Source organism: Boleophthalmus pectinirostris, unplaced genomic scaffold (genome assembly GCF_026225935.1).
Source record: "Boleophthalmus pectinirostris isolate CB_2022bp ecotype Guang Dong unplaced genomic scaffold, ASM2622593v1 HiC_scaffold_12, whole genome shotgun sequence".
NCBI lineage: Eukaryota > Metazoa > Chordata > Actinopteri > Gobiiformes > Gobiidae > Boleophthalmus > Boleophthalmus pectinirostris.
In genome coordinates this window covers 12198418-12220418 of record NW_026571018.1, presented here as the reverse complement: position 1 = coordinate 12220418, position 22001 = coordinate 12198418, and the positions used below count along the sequence as shown (strand labels likewise).

Below are 22001 nucleotides of genomic sequence, written 5' to 3'. Positions count from 1 at the left end.
CAAATAGGGCTCCGACTAAAAGTAGCACATACCGACAGGCCAATTTAGCCATTGAATAATGCTCCCACTGTAGAATCACCATTATTTACTTGTTTGTATGAATATGGGTCGAGGTAGCTTATCTGGACAGTCCTACTATCTTCTCCCAAATACTGCATCCACTAGAAATAGCATAACTGACCTTTGTGATCCTGGGACAATTCTATGCAACTGAGTTTTATTTATTCAGCAGCTTTCTAAACAAATTTACAATGTTTTCTACACATGGAAGCAAAATAAAATAGATGGAATGAAAATGATGACCAGAAAATCAAATATTAAATCCAAACTATTCAATAATCTAACATAGGTATTCTGCTGCAAATCTTCTGCCTCGGGTAGCTCAAATCGATGGACATTTAAACTGTAACAGCGCTTGGAGGTTGACAGGACAGTTTAGTTTGTAGGTGTCGAAATTCATCAGTGTTTTAGATCATTTTGAAAAAAAAAAAAAAGATGGCACCCAGCCAAAAGATTCTACACTAGAATATTTACAGAGATGTACATTTTATATTGAAAGAGATCATGTTATGAGGTTTTGGTTGAGTTTTACTTGAGTTTTAGGGATGAATGGGATTACTGAGGTGCACTGCACACTGGCAGATGCACTGTGGACTTGTGCAAGAGAAGCCAGACAGACCTCTGTGTTTAGAGTCTTGTACAAAAACTGTAGGCCTGTATTTATACCTAAAACCTTGCTGGTAAGTCTGTAATTCAGGACATGAGCCAAGGAAAAAGTAGTTATAGGCTAAAATATTGCACTGACCAGCAGCTCTGGTCTTTCCCTGTTTTTACAATTCTGTAGAATGACTTGTGTGTAAAAATTTGTCTGGCTCCTTGTGCCATCGACACAACATCAGGAAAACCTTTGTATGGAACAACTTGTTAATGTTGTAAAATGTTGCAGTGGCTCTGGATCCGCGGGACGCTCCGGGGGACCCTCCTGCTGCCGGCTCCTCGCCAGGCGAGGACGACGCAGGTGAGGTGCAGGTAAGTATGCCTTTTGTTCTTGCTCGTTTCTCCCCTCCTCGGCGAGAGGACGTGCTTGGACGAGAGGAAGAGGAAGAGGAGGACAGAGAAGAGGAAGAGGACTGGAGTGAAGAAGAGGAGGAAGAGGAGGACAGAGAAGAGGAAGAGGACTGGAGTGAAGAAGAGGAGGAGGACTTGGATGACGTTGACTCTGGCTACTCAAGTCTCTCAGAGGAAGACAGCGATGAAGATGTTGACGTGGAGGGGGAAGATGACGACCAGGTTTTCCCTCCGGAGGAGTTCTGGGCCGACTGGCGCCAGGCGGCCCGTCCTGCTCAAGCTCGGAATGTGAGAGATCGTCCTCCGACCCCCTTTGCTTGGCAGCGAGCAGAGAGCCCTTCTCCTGCACCCAGTCCCGGTGTTGAAGAGGAGCATCGCCCGTCTTCTCCCGCTGCTGTGCTTCCTGCGCCCTCCTGCCATCCTGCTCCTTGCCCTCCCCCTGTGGGCCTTGCTCTGGACGTCCTGCCTCTCGGTGGATTCAAGCGCCACAGAGATGAAGATGCGGATGAAGAGGGAGACCCCAGCTCCAAGAGGCCGCGTCCTTCCTCCAGTTCCCCAGAGCCCGTCCCCTCCACATCTTCTGGGACGTCTGCAGGTTTCTCGTGGTACTTCCGCCCTCTGCCCCCATACCCTGACTCGGACGATGACTGAATTCCGTCTGTGAGACTCTGGGCTTTGTAACATCATTTCGGCAACATTTACCACCTTTAACACCGCCGATTTCATCTCTTGTACATAGTTTTTCAATTTATTATCTCAGCTGTGTGTTAAGTAGTAGTAGTAGTAGTAGTAGCTTTGTGTGCCAAAATAATTTTTCATCTTTTGTGTGTTTCAAAAAAAAAAAAAAAAAAAAAAAAAAAAAAAAGAGAAAGCAAGGAATAGTATGTAGGATTTCTAAAATCTTGAAAAGTCTTATAAGCAAAAAAAAAAAAAAGTTAAACATGATCAGTAAGTAAATAGTAATAGATAAACATAATTTAAGCTACAATGTCACAGATGTCCTGCATATTACGCCTCGCATTCTACTCTGGGCATAGGTGGGTTAGAGGTGAGAAGGTAGTGGGGTCGCTGGTGCGATTCCCGCTCGTTTGCTGTGTTTGTTTGCCGTGTTTGTTTGTGTGTTGAAAGGGAAGGAAAACTATGTAGGAACGTAACAGAACAAAAACATGAACAAATTCTCTAAATGTGCTCAATGACTAAATTCTAATTGAGAAAAAAGTCAATCTGATGCTTATTTGTAGTTTCCTGTATAGTACACCTTGCCTTGAATTTACTTTTGAGCTGGTTCCACTCTGGTCATAGGAGGGTTAACTAACTCATTAATATTATTTTTAAAATACCTAAAAAAAATAAAAAATTATAAAATAAAATAAAAAACTTAAAAATCTATTTAAATATACTTACAATGAAATCCCTCACTGGAGGAAACATTTCCCTGTCTTCATTAGGAGATTTGTTTTTGTCTGCTCATTCAACAGTTAGTTGGACACTCAGTTTCTCTTTTTTTGTGGTTTTATTTTTTTATTTTTCATAATTTGTAAGACGTGGAGACCTAGATTTGTTCACTAACTTGTCGGTTGGTGGGACACTCCCTAATTCTCCCGTTCGAGTTGTTGTTTTATGACTACATTGTACTACAAGTAGTACACAAATGAACAAATGTGTACTATATTGTAATGTTATACTCTTGTAAACAGATGGGGAGACTTGTATTTGTCCATTCACTAGAGAATTAGTGGGACACCAAGTTTCTCTCTCTTTTTTTTTCCCCAGTAATTGTAATTTAAGTTTAAAATGCAGAATTAGCACAACCATGGTATTTAGAATTAAACTGTTTACAATGCATGTGTATCTACGTGGCATTATGTCTTTCTGTAAACTGTACTTTTACTTTTACTTTATAATAATTTGTAAAATGTGGAGATCTGGGTTTGTTCACTAAGTTTTCGGTTGGTGGGACACTCCTTAATTCTCCCATTTAATTTTGTTGTTTTCCGAATACCTTTGTACTACAAATAGTATACAAATGTGTACTATATTGTAACGTTATACTCCTGTAAACAGTCTCTGTGGAGACTGTACTTTTACTTTATACTGATTTGTAAGATGTGAGACTTGGGTTTGTTCACTAACTTGTCGGTTGGTGGGACACTCCCTACTTCTCCTGTTTAAGGTGAATTTTAACTGTGTGTTTACAAGATAAAACATTGTTCTTGCTTTTTTGCACAGCGCATTGGTACGCAAAAGCCTCTGTTTTTCAGGATGGTTGTTCATTCAAACGAGGGGCCTAAACCAAAGTGCATCGCTCTAATATTTGTGGATGAATTACACAGAAGGAGCGTAGATGCACACTTAAGGCTTTCTCCCTAGTTCCATTTAAAAGGGCTTTGATTGGGGAGGTGGGCCTCTGTGTAAGTTGATATCTTATTACATATATGTCCAGAAGTATGTTCCAGTCAGATCCATCGTGTCCTGGTGAGTAAAGACCAATACTAACGTAATACTTGTATTAATTACTAAAGACCTTTGTTCACTTTTAAAAAAAGGCGCGTCGCTGATGGGAACTGTCCATGGCATCATCAACAAAGTGCAGTTAAACCACCAGAGGGAGCCCTGATTGTAACGTTGGAACACAAGGTATTCCAAGAAATGAGAGAATTAATAATGAAATAATGATAAATAATGAGTTTTGTACTTTTATTGCACTTTTAGGAGCCACAGTCATCGCCATCTCTGCTGAGACGTATGCAGCTGCAGTGGCTTGTCTCGCTCCAGTCAGATGATCCACAGACTTCTGTAAGTTATTATCTGAAAATAATTAAAATCTGATAAAGTAGAATGTAAAATTACACTAAACATGTGTTTTAGGATCCAGAAAGTTTTCTGGAGTGTGACCCATCAGATGCTCTCGGCCACATGAGAGGAAGGGGTGATCGAGGCCTGGTCCAATAAGAGACTTGGCCCAACACAAGGGAGAAGGCCTTCAGTCTGTGTAATCTGCTGTTACTCTGAAGTTCAGTCTAATCAAAAGCATCACTTCTGATGAAGATCTCCAGAAGAACAAGACACTCCAACAGTGGTGAGAGAAAAGAACCTATACTAAATCTTTGCAGGTTTTATAACAAGATTTTTACTGTCTGATCCCTGTGTTATATTGTAACTGTGCAGGTGCTGAGGAGCACATTGGACCTGTGGATTATGGAGGAACAAAAGGAGACAAATGGTTTTTGGAGGACTCAAAAACAAGTGATGAAGTTCATATAGAAGACTAAACGCCTGGAGAAAAAGGACAGTGATGATGAGACGGACTACAGGAACGATGTGTGACATCTGGCCTCATGGTAACAACGCAAGCAGATTATTGTGGACTTCAACTAAAATGGGCAAAACAACCATAAAACTCTCTGTGTCGGCACTGAGGTAGTAGAGAGGGTGACCGTGACTGAGGACCTGTCCTGAAGCATTCACACTGCCTGAGCTGTGGAGAGGCCCAACCACGCCTTTACTACTTGAAGAAACTGAGGAGCGCCAACATCCCCAGTCCACTAATGAGGAACTTCTACAACTGTGCCATCTGGAGTTTTTGTGTGGTTCTCCTGCTGCACTAAGGCTGACCTACACACTCTCCAGCGGGTGGTAAAAACAGTGGGGAAAGTCACTGGGGTGACTCTCCCACAGATCAGTAGCATCTATGTGTTCCAGTCAGAGCCATCGTGTCCTGGTGAGTAAAGACTAATACTAACGTAATATTTGTATTAATTACTAAAGACTGTTGTTCACTTTTAAAAGAAAGGCGCGTCGCTGATGGAGCTGTCCATGGTGTCGTCCACAACCACCACCAGAGGGAGCCCTGATCGTAACGTTAGAACACAAGGTATTCTGAGAAATGAGAAAATTAATAATGAAAAAATGATAAATAATGAGTTTTGTACTTTTATTGCACTTTTAGGAGCCACAGTCATCGCCAGCTCTGCTGAGACGTATGCAGCTGCAGTGGCTTGTCTCGCTCCAGTCAGATGATCCACAGACTTCTGTAAGTTATTATCTGAAAATAATTAAAATCTGATAAAATAGAATGTAAAATTACACTCAACATGTGTTTTAGGATCCAGAAAGTTTTCTGGAGTGTGACCCATCAAATGCTCTCGGCCACATGAGAGGAAGGGGTGATCGAGGCCTGGTCCAATAAGAGACTTGGCCCAACACAAGGGAGAAGGCCTTCAGTCTGTGCAATTTGCCGTTACTCTGAAGTTCAGTCTAATCAAAACTGAAGCATCACTCCTGATGAAGATCTCCAGAGGAACAAGAAACTCCAACAGTGGTGAGAGAAAAGAACCTATACTAAATCTTTACAAGTTTTATAACAAGATTTTTACTGTCTGATCCCTGTGTTATATTGTAACTGTGCAGGTGCTGAGGAGCACATTGGACCTGTGGATTTAATGGAGGAACAAAAAGAGACAATGGTTTTTGGAGGACTCAAAAAACAAGTGATGAAGCTCATATAGAAGACTAAACGCCTGGAGAAAGGGTGACCGTGACTGAGGACCTGTCCTGAGGCATTCACACTGCCTGAGCTGTGGGGAGGCCCAACAACACCTTTACTACTTGAGGAAACTGAGGAGCGCCAACATCTCCAGTCCACTAATGAGGAACTTCTACAATTGTGCCATCTGAAGTGTTCTGACATCTGGAGTTTTTGTGTGGTTCTCCTGCTGCACTAAGCTGACCTACACGCTCTCCAGCGGGTGGTAAAAACAGTGGGGAAAGTCACTGTGACTCTCCCACAGATCAGTAGCATCTATATGACCCGTGGTCTGCGNTTGTATTAATTACTAAAGACCTTTGTTCACTTTTAAAAGAAAGGCGCGTCGCTGATGGAACTGTCCATGGCATCATCAACAAAGTGCAGTTAACCACCAGAGGGAGCCCTGATTGTAACGTTGGAACACAAGGTATTCCAAGAAATGAGAGAATTAATAATGAAATAATGATAAATAATGAGTTTTGTACTTTTATTGCACTTTTAGGAGCCACAGTCATCGCCATCTCTGCTGAGACGTATGCAGCTGCAGTGGCTTGTCTCGCTCCAGTCAGATGATCCACAGACTTCTGTAAGTTATTATCTGAAAATAATTAAAATCTGATAAAGTAGAATGTAAAATTACACTAAACATGTGTTTTAGGATCCAGAAAGTTTCCTGGAGTGTGACCCATCAGATGCTCTCGGCCACATGAGAGGAAGGGGTGATCGAGGCCTGGTCCAATAAGAGACTTGGCCCAACACAAGGGAGAAGGCCTTCAGTCTGTGTAATCTGCTGTTACTCTGAAGTTCAGTCTAATCAAAACTGAAGCATCACTTCCTGATGAAGATCTCCAGAAGAACAAGACACTCCAACAGTGGTGAGAGAAAAGAACCTATACTAAATCTTTGCAGGTTTTATAACAAGATTTTTACTGTCTGATCCCTGTGTTATATTGTAACTGTGCAGGTGCTGAGGAGCACATTGGACCTGTGGATTATGGAGGAACAAAAGGAGACAAATGGTTTTTGGAGGACTCAAAAACAAGTGATGAAGTTCATATAGAAGACTAAACGCCTGGAGAAAAAGGACAGTGATGATGAGACGGACTACAGGAACGATGTGTGACATCTGGCCTCATGGTAACAACCAAGCAGATTATTGTGGACTTCAACTAAAATGGGCAAAACAACCATAAAACTCTCTGTGTCGGCACTGAGGTAGTAGAGAGGGTGACCGTGACTGAGGACCTGTCCTGAAGCATTCACACTGCCTGAGCTGTGGAGAGGCCCAACCACGCCTTTACTACTTGAAGAAACTGAGGAGCGCCAACATCCCCAGTCCACTAATGAGGAACTTCTACAACTGTGCCATCTGAAGTGTTCTGACATCTGGAGTTTTTGTGTGGTTCTCCTGCTGCACTAAGGCTGACCTACACACTCTCCAGCGGGTGGTAAAAACAGTGGGGAAAGTCACTGGGGTGACTCTCCCACAGATCAGTAGCATCTATGTGTTCCAGTCAGAGCCATCGTGTCCTGGTGAGTAAAGACTAATACTAACGTAATATTTGTATTAATTACTAAAGACTGTTGTTCACTTTTAAAAGAAAGGCGCGTCGCTGATGGAGCTGTCCATGGTGTCGTCCACAACCACCACCAGAGGGAGCCCTGATCGTAACGTTAGAACACAAGGTATTCTGAGAAATGAGAAAATTAATAATGAAAAAATGATAAATAATGAGTTTTGTACTTTTATTGCACTTTTAGGAGCCACAGTCATCGCCAGCTCTGCTGAGACGTATGCAGCTGCAGTGGCTTGTCTCGCTCCAGTCAGATGATCCACAGACTTCTGTAAGTTATTATCTGAAAATAATTTAAATCTGGGTGATAAAGTAGAACGTAAAATTACACTCAACATGTGTTTTAGGATCCAGAAACTTTTTTCTGGAGTGTGACCCATCAGAATGCTCTCGGCCACATGAGAGGAAGGGGTGATCGAGGCCTGGTCCAATAAGAGACTTGGCCCAACACAAGGGAGAAGGCCTTCAGTCTGTGCAATCTTGCTGTTACTCTGAAGTTCAGTCTAATCAAAACTGAAGCATCACTCCTGATGAAGATCTCCAGAGAAACAAGACAACTCCAACAGTGGTGAGAGAAAAGAACCTATACTAAATCTTTACAAGTTTTATAACAAGATTTTTACTGTCTGATCCCTGTGTTATATTGTAACTGTGCAGGTGCTGAGGAGCACATTGGACCTGTGGATTTAATGGAGGAACAAAAAGAGACAAATGGTTTTTGGAGGACTCAAAAACAAGTGATGAAGCTCATATAGAAGACTAAACGCCTGGAGAAAGGGTGACCGTGACTGAGGACCTGTCCTGAGGCATTCACACTGCCTGAGCTGTGGGGAGGCCCAACAACACCTTTACTACTTGAGGAAACTGAGGAGCGCCAACATCTCCAGTCCACTAATGAGGAACTTCTACAATTGTGCCATCTGAAGTGTTCTGACATCTGGAGTTTTTGTGTGGTTCTCCTCTGCTGCACTAAGCTGACCTACACGCTCTCCAGCGGGTGGTAAAAACAGTGGGGAAAGTCACTGTGACTCTCCCACAGATCAGTAGCATCTATATGACCCGTGGTCTGCGTCACCGGCACCAGCCTACTCATCACCTTTTCCACCTGCTGCCCTCAGTTAGAAAGCACAGGTCCATAAACACCAGAACAACCAGACTGACCAACAGCCTGTATCCCCCGGCTGTGAGGCTGCTGAACACTGCCCCCTTTCCCTCTCTGCCTTTCTCCCATGGACAATAACCACATCCACCAATAAAATATCAGTGACCTGGACTTTGCATTGTTGCATTATTATATATGTGCTGCCCTGAATGTCCTTACTGTGCTAATGTTTACACTGGAGTTAGTACTTAAGGGGTTATTGGGTGGGGTTTTACACCTGTAGTATTGTGCTTCACATCAAAACTAATGCAGTGTTTGATGCGTTAAACTATTGCTTCCTATGAAGATGACAATAAAATCTCTTGAATCTGAAATAAATAAAGATAATCTAAATTTATCTTTATTGTGTAGAGTATTAATAGTATATTTATCAAATTTAATATTTAACACTACGTGACTGGTGGGAATCTGCTAAGGTTGCAACTAAAAGTTATTTTGGTGATCAATTCATCTTGTGATTATACTTTCAATTAATCATTTAGTTGTTCATAAGGTGAACGCCCCAGTGGCGACTGTCCCGGGTCCCGGCAAAGAATGTCCCGGCCCCAGCAGCGGTAGTGACAGTCCCGGGTCCCGGCGGCGGGTCTGTCAGTGTCTTTGACTCTGTTCTCGCCATTTCCTGTGTGGAGCTTTAGGCTAAAGTAGCAGCTGCCGCTAATCGTGAAGCAGCTACGAGTTGACGCAGCAGGTTGACGTGAGTGACAGGACAGTTGTCCAATCACACTACACTAAATAAACAGAGACTGTGATATCATAAAGTTTGTGCCCTCAGCCCGAAGTGAAATGCACCAATCAAAATCATTTTAAAATAGTAATAATAACGGCCTGTGCTGGGGGGTGGGGCATCAGTGGCCGCTGGGGGGGCACGGCCCTCAAATGCCCCACCTTGCCGCCGACACAGACTTGTGGGTTGAGCATTGGACAGAATCTTAGAGCTAACCACAAAAAGGGTTCCAGTAGGTCCCGGGAGAGATTGCTAGATTACTCAAAACATGCATGAATGATCTACAACCTCTTCAGACATGTTTTTGATGAGGGAACAAGATTAAAACAAATCAATTGCATAATACCCCCTCTTTAAGCACGTACTGTACATCTGATGAGATAATTCATTCATTTAACAGCTCAAGGGCAGGCACTCATCTGACGTCAAGGCTGGGCGGACCCTTTCTCTGGAATTTGCATGTTTTCCTTGTGTCAAGGTAATTTTCCCCCCAATCCTTCAGTGACATAGAAGGAAAGATCAAATGCAGAGGACAGGTCTATAAATACTAAACATATAACGTAACTGTCATTTAAAATAATGTATACGGCAGCGACCATCTGGTAATGTCAAAAAGTCAACTTATTATTCAGTTCTTGCAATAACATGACAAGCGGAAGACTACTCTCTCATTCATTATCTGAAGGAAGACGAAGTAAAGTCATGCTCATGTTGAAATTAATTGCAAACATTATCAGTTTAACGTGAACAAATAAAATGCTCTCAGAGACCTTTTGCTGTGACTGTAAAGCGAACAACAACTAGCATGCTCAAGCAAACTTCCTGATTATCTGACAATAAAACTCTTTATAATTAGAATGAGTAGCAAGTGCACAGCTGACTTATTTTGACCTCATGAGCTTCTTATACATACATCTGGACCTGGGCGAGACACATTTTGCTCAAACATGGGAAAAAACATCGGGTACAGGAAGAAGTCCACGCTCCTCATTTGGTACCAGCACCTCAGCACCAAAGACAAAACTATGAAAACTATGTAGAGCAGATGCACATGGTGTTTGGTGCGTGCGTAAAGCCCAAGAGAGCAGCCATATTTGGGCTGTGAGTTATGATGAACGAGGAACACAGATGTAAATAATACCAATGGAAATATCTGCTTCAAACAAAGACCATTTAGCTCCCAGACACAAAGAGGCCACAGCTCCACAGTCTGATCTATAGGTCTGAGAGCTTTGAATTAGAGGGGCTGTACTGGATTTTTCCATGTACTAAAGAAAAGTTTCTTTGGCCCCAGTACAGATATATCGTAAAAGTACTCCTCAAAGTCAAAATGAGATTGCCATGTGCTGTCCAGTGTTGGGAAGTTAATGAATACATGTACAGAGAATATCATATTTTTTGGACTATAAATCGCATCGGACTACAAGTCTCACTTTATGAAATTTTTGTTTTATTTTAGAAAATCAGAGACCAAGAACCGACATTTCATCTTGAAAGGCAAGTTATAGTAATAACTATAGAATAGAGGACAACAGGAGTTAACTTTTGTATTTTCTGAATCCCGACAGGATGATTTCAGCTGTCACTGAAATCCAGGCTTTGTCGATCCATCCAATGACTTCCAGGAACGTTGCATGGTGCACCCTCCCGGTTACCATGAAGCTGTGTTCTCCATCCCTGCTTTCTGCCAATCCCTCACAATTTTCTCACTCATTCCAAACTTTCTTTCTGCTGTTCGATTACCGTTTTTGGGTGAATATTTCACTACTTGCATCAGAACAGCAGATTTTTCTGCAGGAGGCATGCACAGTAGAGGGTGAAGTAACAGTGGTATAGGAGTAATAGGAGTACTGACACTGACAGACAAGCGTAGAGCACCCTCTCATGGCTGTCAGTGTGAACATTACATTTAAATGATATTTAAATTACATTGCAGTACAGTCAAAGGACCACCAAAAACATGAAAAAAGTGCGATTTATAGTCTGACTGGATTCATTTTTTATTTGGTGGTGTTCAGATTACAGTTACTTTTGTAAAATCAAAGGAGTACATGGCGGCACTTGATCACTCAGTTTAGGTGGTGATTTTTCCTTCTTTGATCTATGATCTCTGATGCTGTTACTTCATCAAAAACACACCTGGAGCTGTATTTTGTTTCATTCACACTTGTTTGAGTAACCCTTTATTATTAGTCTGTCTACATCTCCAAAGCTCAAAATGCTCAAGAAGAAGTACTTCTAAAGTTAAGTTACTTTTTAAATTTAGTTTACCTTCAGACTGAAATTATCAGAATTATTCTTGTGTAGGTGTATGGAGTTTAAAAGCACATTGAAGCACATGACACCTCAAAGTGGAACAGAGAGCTTTCCGAAATGAAACAAAACACAACTCCAGGTATGTTTGTGATGAGGAAACAACATTATAATATAAATCAGAAAATAGTGTAATATACGCTCTTTAACCCCAACAAAAATGCAGTGGAGCCGCAAAGTTTCCTTTTAGGCCACAAAACTAGTCTGACCTTCTGACAGAATTGGAAACTGAGACATTTGAAATATGAATAATAAGTCAAGATAATGGTTTCTCATAAATGGTGTCATAAAACTCCCCCGTGTTAAATTCCATGATCATTAAAGATAGTCAAAAGTTGTAACATTATAATTTATTTTAATCAGAAATAAGCCAAATATCTCTTGTTTTGGTTCCAGTGAAATTAGGAGTGTGCGTTTGTGTTTGAGGATTACCAAATCTGTATTACATAAGAGGGGATTGAGTGAGCCAATCAGGTCGCGGTGCTGGCAATGACATCATGAGTGTAAGCAGATGTGAAAACACAGCTGGATGGAGGTCGGACAAAACCAGGAGCAGATGTGGGTTACACAAACTCACAACTGGGACAAGAGCAGAGACTCAAAACAGAGCCGTACTGAGCCATGCTAATGATATTTAAGTCTCTGTATTACGCACCGTTCAGGCTCATCTCTTGATACTTTTTCTATGATAATATTATTTTGGCTTTAATACTTGTCTTGTATTTGCATATTTCCATTCAGTAGTTTATTTAGGCTACGTTCAGATTGCAGCCTGAAGTGACGCAAATTCGATTTTTTCGCCCCTATGCTCCTCTATCTGAGTTTTTAATGCGACCCAAGCCACTTGGACATGTGGTCCTAAAACCGATACATATCCAATCTTTTGACATGCGACTTCAGTCTGAACGGACAGATCGCACTCATCAGACCTACATGTCTGACTCAGAGTCTCGTAAATGAAGGGAAGGTGAGGTTGGCGAGTTAATTCATATTTGGGTATGTTGGGTATTCAGGCCAACTTGGAGGAGACTTATCGGAACCTGGCGTTTTTGAAATGATTGCCAAAGAAATGGATAAGCGCGGCTACTGGCAGTTCTGGCTCCAACATCAACGAACAATAAAGAGCCTGCGAAACAAATACAAGGAGGCTAAAGACTCAAACAAACAAAGCGACCGTGGACATGTAACATGTCCATTTAATGAAGAACTGGACCGTATTGCAAGACAAGCTTTTAGGCTGCTTCCGTAAACACTGAGCACACTCGCTTTGTGTCACATCGTTGTGTCCTCTGATGTGCATGCAGGACACTTTTGGGGTGTTTAACTTTACACTGGAGATCACATACAAGTTGCATGTAATTGGAAATGTGAATGACCTCGGATTTCACAAAACAATAATGCAGAATTAAGCATCAAGCCCTCCAGTCTGAACATAACCTTAGTTGTTTTTATTATTTAAAGATTCTATATTACACAAAATTGACTCTTGTGAGCTTTAAGCCATGTTAGAATGCCATTATCTCCTCAAAAACATACTTGGAGTTGTGTTTGGTTTCATTCACACATCCATTATTATTAGTCTGTCTACATCTCCAAAGCTTAAATTGCACTGTTCCACCGTGTAATGTAATAAAGTGGTAGGTCTAAAGTTTTTTCAGGGCTGAAATAATGATGGCCTGATTGTAGTGAAGGTGTATGGAGTTTAAAAACACAGTGGAGCACTTCCTGTTTTACCACGTGACATCACAATGTGGAACAGAGTGTTTACTGTTTGAGAGAAGACCTCAACCTAAATGTTGCAGTGTTTTGGTGTTATAACTCAAACGTGTGAATGAAACAACATCGCCCGAGTTTTCTTTTGATGAGAAAACACGATTATAATGGTTAAGATATCAACTTACAAAAACTTCAAAAATATTTAGTCAGAATATGTGTTGTTTTAGTTCATGTACTGCTAAAGAAAATGAGTTTGCCAGACTTTTTGAATCACGTCTTTTCAAATTGGCTGGCAAGATAATATAAAACCTCTGCACAATTTAACAGCTATTCAAAAAGACAATAGTGCCTTTAGCCGGAAAATCAAATCGACGTTATTTCATTTCAGCGTGACAGGGAGAGAATTATAGAGTTAAAGCAGAGTTAGGCTAAATGCAAAAAGCACTAGCATTATAAAAGTGACAACAGGAAAATGGGTCTGAATTCCAGTGCAAAGGAAAGCTGTCAGCACACATACCCTCCTCTCAGCACTAATCACAGGGTTCTGCTCCGTAATGGACTTTTGCATTATGTGCTGGCCCATATTTTCATTAAGTATATGTTTTTATAGATTAGCAGCTGGCATCTAGTATTTAGCATATATACATTCAGTTCTTACATGTCGCTCTTATTGCTGAGAGTCATGTTATTGTGTACATTTCTAAGCTGGATGCCCTTCCTATATCCATCAGGCAAACGCATTGACACAGTTGGGCAGTGTCAGATTTCACTTTATCCAAATATCAGAGCAACTCCACAATCAATATTTTACCTGTCCCCATATGTAGTTACAAAACTTCAAAAATATTTACTGTATTTTTCGGACTATAAGTCGCATTTTTTTCATGGTTTGGGCAGTCCTGCAACTTATACTCCAGTGCGATTTATATATTAAAATTTTCAGACTGACAGCCGCGTGAGGGCGCTCTAGGCTTTTGTGTCAATATCTAGTACTTTTACTCCTGCACCACTGTCACTTCGCACTCTACTGCGCATGCCTCCTGTAGAAATAGTCGCCGTGTCGCTGCATATAGTGAAATATTCAGCTAAAAACAGTAATCGTGCAGCAGAAAGAAAGTTTGGACTGAGCAAGAAACATGTGATTGAGTGGCGGAAAGCGATGATGGAGAACACAGCTTCACGGCAACCGGGAGGGTGTGCCATGTAACTTTCCTGGGAGTCACTGGATGAATCGACAAAGCCTGAACTTCAGTGACAATGGAAACCATCCTGTCGGGATTCAGAAAGGCTGGAATAATTCTAACTGGAACTGATGCTGAGAATGTGTGTTGTTTTAGTTCATGTATTGCTCAAGAAAATTAGTTTGCCAGACTTTCTGAATCGCGTCTTTTCAAATTGGTTGGCAAGATAATATAAAACCTCAACACTTCAAGAAAGTTCTACTACAAGCACTACTACAACTGCAGTTATAACTACTTCCACTACTAGTAAATGTGGCCAGACCTCCTTGTCAAAGCCTGTTCTTGTCAAATCTCAGAAGATAGACAGGGCTGGATCTGGTTAGTGCTTGGATGGGAGACTGCGGTGAATTTCAGTTGCCACAGTGGGGCGCTAGAGTCAGAATTGCAGTTTTGTCCTTAGGCAAGACATGTCAATCAAATCCACTAGTGTTGGTGGAGGTTGGAGGGGATTAGATTGGCAGGCTGGTTTCTGTCAGTTTGCTCCAGGGCAGCTGTGGCTACGACAAAAACTTTATATAAAACTAATGCATTATTGTTATTGCTACTCCTATTTCCACTACTACTACTCCTATTTCCACTACTACTACTCCTATTTCTACTACTACTCCTACTCCTCCTACTCCTCCTACTCCCACTACTACCAATACCACTACCACTATTACTACCACCACCATCTCTACTACGACAAGCATCACTACTACCACTACTACTACCACCACCACCACCTTCTCTACTACTACTACTACCACCATCACTACTATCACTACTACTACTACTACTACTAATACCATCACTACCATCTCTACTACCACTACTACCATCACCACCACTACCATCTCTACTACTATTACCATCTCTACTACTACCACCACCACTACTACTACTATTACCATCACTACCATCTCTACTACCACTACTACTACTACCACTAGCATCACTACCATCTCTACTACTACCAGTAGTACTACCATCACTACTACTACTAGTAGTACTACCATCACTACTACTATTACTACTACTACCACTACTACCACTATCATCAACTGACACTGTACCTGTACCACTACTACCACTATTACTCCTACTTTGACTACTTCAACTACAATCATTAGTGCTACCAACAGACACAATGCCTTTACTACTACTATTACTATAGTAGTAGCACTATTTCATCACTCACCCCATAGTCTTCTCTCCCGGACATTTCTCCAGAATCCGTCCCAGGCTCTGTTTGTGGAGTCTTTGAAGTGGTCACTGAACGACCTCCTCAGTGGCATCTTCATTGTTCCTGTTTGGTTCATAGTTTTCTCAAAATCCAAATCCTTCTTGTGTTCACTGTGACATTCCTGTAGTGGTGTGGTCCTGGAAGAGAAGGGGCTTTCTGGAGGTTTCTCTGCCCCACAGGAGAGTCTGAGTTTGGGCCAGAGCTTTGCAGGACGGGGCTGGACTCTGGAGGAGGAGGAGAGAGGAGGAGTGTTGCTGTCACTCCAAAGGAATTTGCGTTGGGCTAGTTTCTCGATTTCAAAATATTTCTGACTGCTGCCAATAATTTTGTTTTCAAATTTAAACCACAACAGACCAAGAAAATGCACTTTATCACAACAAAACAGTAAATCTAGACAAGTTAAAATGACGTGAATTCAGGATATTAAAGGCCCTGTACCTGATTGTTCCCATCTGTTTGCAGTAAATATGTCTTGCCCCAGTACAGTTAGATTGTATAAGCAGCTCTTGAGGTTAAAATATGCACTCCTGAGGATAAATATGTACGTGGTCTGCATCTATTCAGGGACTGCGTGTTAGCATGCTAGTTGTAAGCTTTAACGTCATGGCAAAACTCTGCTCTGGCCTCTGAAAACGTTTCCATTCTGAAGATGTTTGGAGCGATAAACAGAAGAGTGGTCCTTGTATTCTGGTGTTTAGCTGTAGGATGTGAGGGAGCCTCTGAGGAAGTAATTTGACTGAAAGCAGCAAAAATGACCGTTTTAAGTGAATAAGGACTCCTGGTACATTTAAGCTTCTCACGTCACCTTACATCATTGTTTCCCAAAGACTGGGTCGTGACCCTCAGGTGAGTCGCAAGAGTTTTCTTTGCGTCGCCTTGTCACGATCTGCATGTAGGTCTGCAATATACAGTTCTGACACATGAGAGATCGCACTCTGCAAAGACACTATGGATCCCTGACCTTATTGTCACTCTGGATAAGCATTTCATTAGAACATCCTGTCTTCATGCTTATTCCTTTCACTACTACATATGTGTGAACCGGGATTTTCTGCGCTCACAAAAATGAAGACAAAGTGAAGAAACAGACTGAATGCTGCGTCTGATCTGCTGTTGCGCTCTCCTCCTGCTCCCCGGACTTGAACGAGCAACAAAAATGCAGACAGGCCCACCTATCTGAAATGTTGAAATTTTAAGACATGGTTTTGTATAATTTCTAATCTTTTTGTAATCGTTTTATTGACTATTTTGTTCCAATATTGCTGGTTCAATGAAATGTAGAAAAGAAAAAGAAATGGGCACATTTAATGTCCAATTAGGCGACTTATGGATCCCTTATATTTCTGGTTCAATTACTGTTTTTCATTATTTAAAACTTGAGTAATACTAATTGTTCAGAGAGACACAATCACTCAGTCAACAACAAAAAAATCCTCATTAAGTTTCAATAATGGTCAAATCCACCTTTATTTTGTGATTTATGAATAATGTCTATTGACTTGGGTCATGAAGGTTTGTGACTTTAAAAATGTGGGTCCCCAGAAAAAAAGTTTGGGAAACACTGCCTTATATTACATGTATTTGCAGATGTTTTATGAGTCATGAATTACATAAAGCACGTGGTTCATATCTGCATTCTCTAATCAGTGTGTCCCTCCTCTACTGCAGAGCAATCAAATAGATAATGCCTTAAACTTGTCCTGTGCCTCAGGTTTGGACAGACTCTCACAGTTTTGTATTATAATCATGATTCATTGACCTCACACTTGGGGCCAGTCCCATTTCTAATTTCTACCCCTACCCCTTCCCCTAGACTTTGCCCATTTCCCTGTGAAACTGAGCAACAACAACGCCATCAGTAGTCTCCGCCAGCTTTTACTTCTACAACTGTGGTGGTCTGTCTTGCGTGCCATCCATCTTGCCGGTGATTTGCAAGGCATTCAGGAAAAGTGCTCATACCACTCTGTTTGGAGTGTACCTCTGAAAATTCTTCATTTGGAAGGGTTTATAGCCCTACCACGTTCCCCTACCCCTCTGCCATACTGGTAACGGGGACACCCCTCCCTCTACACATGAACGCACAAAACGGAGGGGTAGGGGAAAGTGGTACGGCCAAGGGGTGTAATGGGATTCACCCTTGGTGGTCGTAAGTATTTCTGTATCCACAGCTGCCCAGACACAGATAGAAATGAGGCTGCCAATCTGCACCATCACCCCCTCTGACCACCACCATCAATCACTCTCTCTCACACATCCACATTGACAGACAAAGTGGGTGAGGTGTCTTGCTCAAGGACGCAATGACAAATGATATATATTGCACATTTTCACAACTTAAAATAATGTCTGTCTAGAAAATATACTTTTTTAATATACTTTTTTAGTCCTAATTCTCTGCGGGACATTAAAAACTGCTTGTCCACAGTTTTATCTATGATGCAACAAAACTGGCAAAATGCGAACAGAGCATTTTTGAGCGCTCAGAGAAGATAATTTTGGATTAATGAAGGAAAGTGTGAATTAAACTGTCGTAAAAAGTCCATTTGTGTCTTCTAAAATCTTTGTAAAACGTGTTATTTTCATGATGCTGCCATAACATCACTTTCTTATTACTAATGCGGTTTTCTCCCAACTTTCTCTTGATGTCAGTGAAGCGGCGTCTCCCTTCATCACAAATGTTCACAATCAGAAGGCCTTGTTCCTGGTCAGTGGAGACGACTCTGCGCGGCGCGGGAATCCAATCAGCAGACTTCATCAGAGCACACTTCCTTCTCTAATGGGATACTGCATTATCGGAGCAAAAGGAGACTATGGAGACCAGGGATTTACTGTGGGGAGAGTGCGCATTTATGTTTAAGAAAGAATAAGTAAGACAGGGTAAAAATGTAAAACTTGTAATGAAATTTATTGTAGCAACTTCACAGATGATAGAAAGGGTAATAAATGTATAATTGATGTGGTTAAAGTTGCTGTACCTGACTTTTGCTCTCTTAAAAACATTTTAAATAGTTTGCAGGGGTCCGAAGTTATTCCTCACTTACATTTTGCATTCCAAACTTAATATTTTATAAGTTTATAAGAGCTTTTCATATCATGCCATCACGGTAATGCTAACGACAACTAGCATGCCAACAGTGCACCTCTTGATTACCAGAACAATGCTTTCTTTCTTTTTTTGTGTAATTAGATGCAAATGTATTTTGATCTTAAGAGCTCCGTACACAATATTATCTGTACTGGGGCAAAACAAATACTCAAATACTGTACACGGGAAGAAACCTGGGTAAATCTAATTCAGGATCCAGGGGTGTAGAGGGCATTGTCTCCCGACTTGAGATATAAAAAAAAAGAACAAATATAAAATAGCTACGACTTAAATGTCAAACTGGAGCTCTTGGCAATGGTGAAAATAACCTGCATAGGCTCACGATATCTACAGTACTGTCCAAAAGTGACCTGCGACATGAGGGACCAGGACTAAACCCAGACTAAACCAGGACCAAACCAGGTCTAAACCAGGAGTAAGCAAGAACTGAAAGAGGACTGAGTGTCGGGACGGGCCTGGAGGTGACTGTCGGGTGAGCGCAGGAGAAAGGACCGGTGCAGAACTCCGCACTCCATGGGGCAAAGCGCAGCCATCGCCCGATCGCGCTTTGTGGACACCCTTGCTCTCTGGGCTTGGGGTTCCCTTTCTCACTCTCAAGTCCAAGAATAGTCCTGGTTTAGATCTGGTTTAGATCTGGTTTAGATCTGGTTCAGACCTGGTTCAGTCCTGGTTTAGTCCTGGTTTAGTCTTGGTGTAGTCTTGGTGTAGTCTTGGTGTGGTTTAGTCCTGGTTTAGACCTAGTTCAGTCCTGGTTCATGTGTTGTAGCCTATGATTTATGTCCTGTAGGTGATTTGAACGGCGTTGATGTTAATAACATGATTCTGCATTATTTTGGCGTCACGAATCACGTACCCCCACTTAAAAAATCCCCACTACACCACTGCCAGGATCATAAACTGAGGATCTGCATCTTTTATTGTCAATAAAATAAAATATAATAGATATAGTTCAATTAAATACTGTGCATCATTACAGAGAACTGAGTAAAAGACCAAAAAATGAACATGAATGAAAAAAAAAAAAAAAAGAGACCACACTCCCTTTTGAACTTGTAGGCACATTTGTCATATTTGTTTAGATTTTCTTCTCCACCCATGCAATTTTATTATCACTCTTATTCCTATGCAACTAAAGCTCCAACAGGGGGCGCTGCTGGGGCTGTATTCACTTTGCCCTCAGACTAATTGACTTTGTTGTGTCTAACAGTTTGAGACTGGAGCAGGACAGTGCAGGACTTAAGCTCCCCAGATCAATACTAAACTCATTCTACCTCTCCATCACATTATCAGGACATCCAACCGTCAACGACAACCGGACATCTCAACACCGCGGTGGGAGGTAACCATGGCAACAAATAAAATGAGCAGACCAATGTGTTCAAGGACAAATCATCATTGCAAGAGGATCAATTCACAAATTTTGATGTTAAAATTTAAAAAGTTGCAGCACGGTTGGTTGGAGTTGATGGACCACCTATATTCACGCTTACGTCACAAATCAGGAAAACGTTTGGAAACATGAGATTACAACTTCCCGTGTAGTTAACGACCGACTGTGATAAAACCCCTTGAAGTAAATGTCAATGAGCTGTAAAATGAAGACTGCATACGTATGTCCTGTTTGTAAAGATCTTGAATTTTGCACCCTCATCTCTTCTAAACACATGTAACCAGTGCACTTGGAGTTGTGTGTCTGTGGGGAAATGATGAAAACTGAGGTATGGTTGTAATTGTTGATTAGCCAAACATAATGGAACGCTACAATGACATGTAGATGAAGAAAACTGGACCGTTTTCTCATTTTCCCTAGTTTCTCTCAGTTACTACTGCGCCAGAAATTGTCTTTGCGTGTTTCCGAACGTCGTCCGGGTTTGTGACGTAAGCGTGAATAGATGTTATTTGAGCAAGAAGGTACTGATTATGATTCCTAGACTTTGACAGATCCTTTTTATGTGGAATTTGTGTTTTCTTACTTTCTTTCAATGTATAGGTTTTGTTTAATCACTCCAATTTCTCAGAGAATTTAACCCCAAAACTTGTACAACTATTTTTCAGTTTGTTAATCCTGAACAAGATCTTGGTTCAGTGGAGAAGGGTTACTGCATGATGGTTACATTATAGTCCAATCCAGTTGCAGACATGGGGGCTGAATGGCAAGCAATGGAGCCTCACATTAAGGTCACATTATGGTCCCAGGTTTGAGTTCCAGGTTGAGGCTACGTTTATGTGATAACTTTCTGAATAGAAGATCCAAAAGTGGCGTCACGTCTTTTTATTCCCCGTTTAGACGAGCGCTTTCGGGAAGAAATCTGCAAGTGCATACGGTGCCACAAAAGTGTGTGGAATTCGATTGGGTATGTATACCAGGTGGCTACATGGTGACGCTACATGGTGATGTGTGTGACGTAAATGCATACGTGACATGAGCAGATCTGACCAGAGTTTTGTGTCTTGGGCAGTGTAGACGGAAACGCTACGGCGGAGCGTATTCAACTTTTCCACTCTGGAGGGTGGTTTCAGATTTTTACATTTTTAAGCCCCAAACCCGCCATCATCCTCTAAACAGAAGGCACTTCTGATAAAATATTTTGTCGTTTTTACCCACAAGCGTGCTCGTGTAAACTGGTCCTGAGTTTGCATGTTTCTTCCTGTATCTGGACATCAACCCAAAACATGCACAGTAGGTAAAATCTTCCAGCTAAAAGTACTCCTGACCAAAGCCAGCTCAAGATCTAGAGATGGGCCCCACTTCTCCTGATGCAATGAAGAATGGGTCAAATGGAGAGGACAGATTTAGGGGAATAATAAAGTGTACCTTACCAAATCAAAGAAATCGCTGTACAGTATTCTATATGATTTAATGGTGCATTGTGTAACATTTCTGTCTCCATGAAGATGTTCTTGCTTAGAATGTTGGAATGTTCTGTAGTATGGCATTAAACACCTAGCAACAAGTGTTTCCGTTGCTCAAAAATACATGAATTTCTTCCGTGAACAGGGGCGACTCTCCACAGATCTGGATTGTAATGTAGCATAGTGCTGCAACCTGCTTGTCTCAATCAAGATAGATAGGTTTAATCTATAGTGTGGAACATTCTAGACAAAGCAATAACATTTCCATGGAGACAAGATGGTGAAGGACATGCCTCTAGAAATGTTACACAGTGCACCTTTACAGTTTTTCGCCTGTTCCTTCCACAGTGGAGCAGTGTGTGTCTGAGGAGGCTCTCTTAAGTCTGACTAAATAAGGTGATCTAAAGTTTATGAAGACTGACGGCGTTAACAGCAGCCTTCTCCCAGATCAGAGTTTGGTGATTAAATGATTCACTTAGAGAAAACAAACA

At 41.5% G+C, this 22001-nt stretch overlaps 1 protein-coding gene across 1 annotated transcript in view; it reads right to left on the bottom strand.

The window, feature by feature from the left end:
• Positions 1-22001, bottom strand: part of si:dkeyp-23e4.3 (rho GTPase-activating protein 7) — a 118533-nt gene that overhangs the window by 69467 nt on the left and 27065 nt on the right. The window contains exon 3 of the mRNA XM_055148905.1: positions 15507-15775. Within this exon, the coding sequence (XP_055004880.1) occupies positions 15507-15627 (121 nt within the window). The 5' untranslated portion in view covers positions 15628-15775. The remainder of the gene's footprint in view (positions 1-15506; positions 15776-22001) is intronic.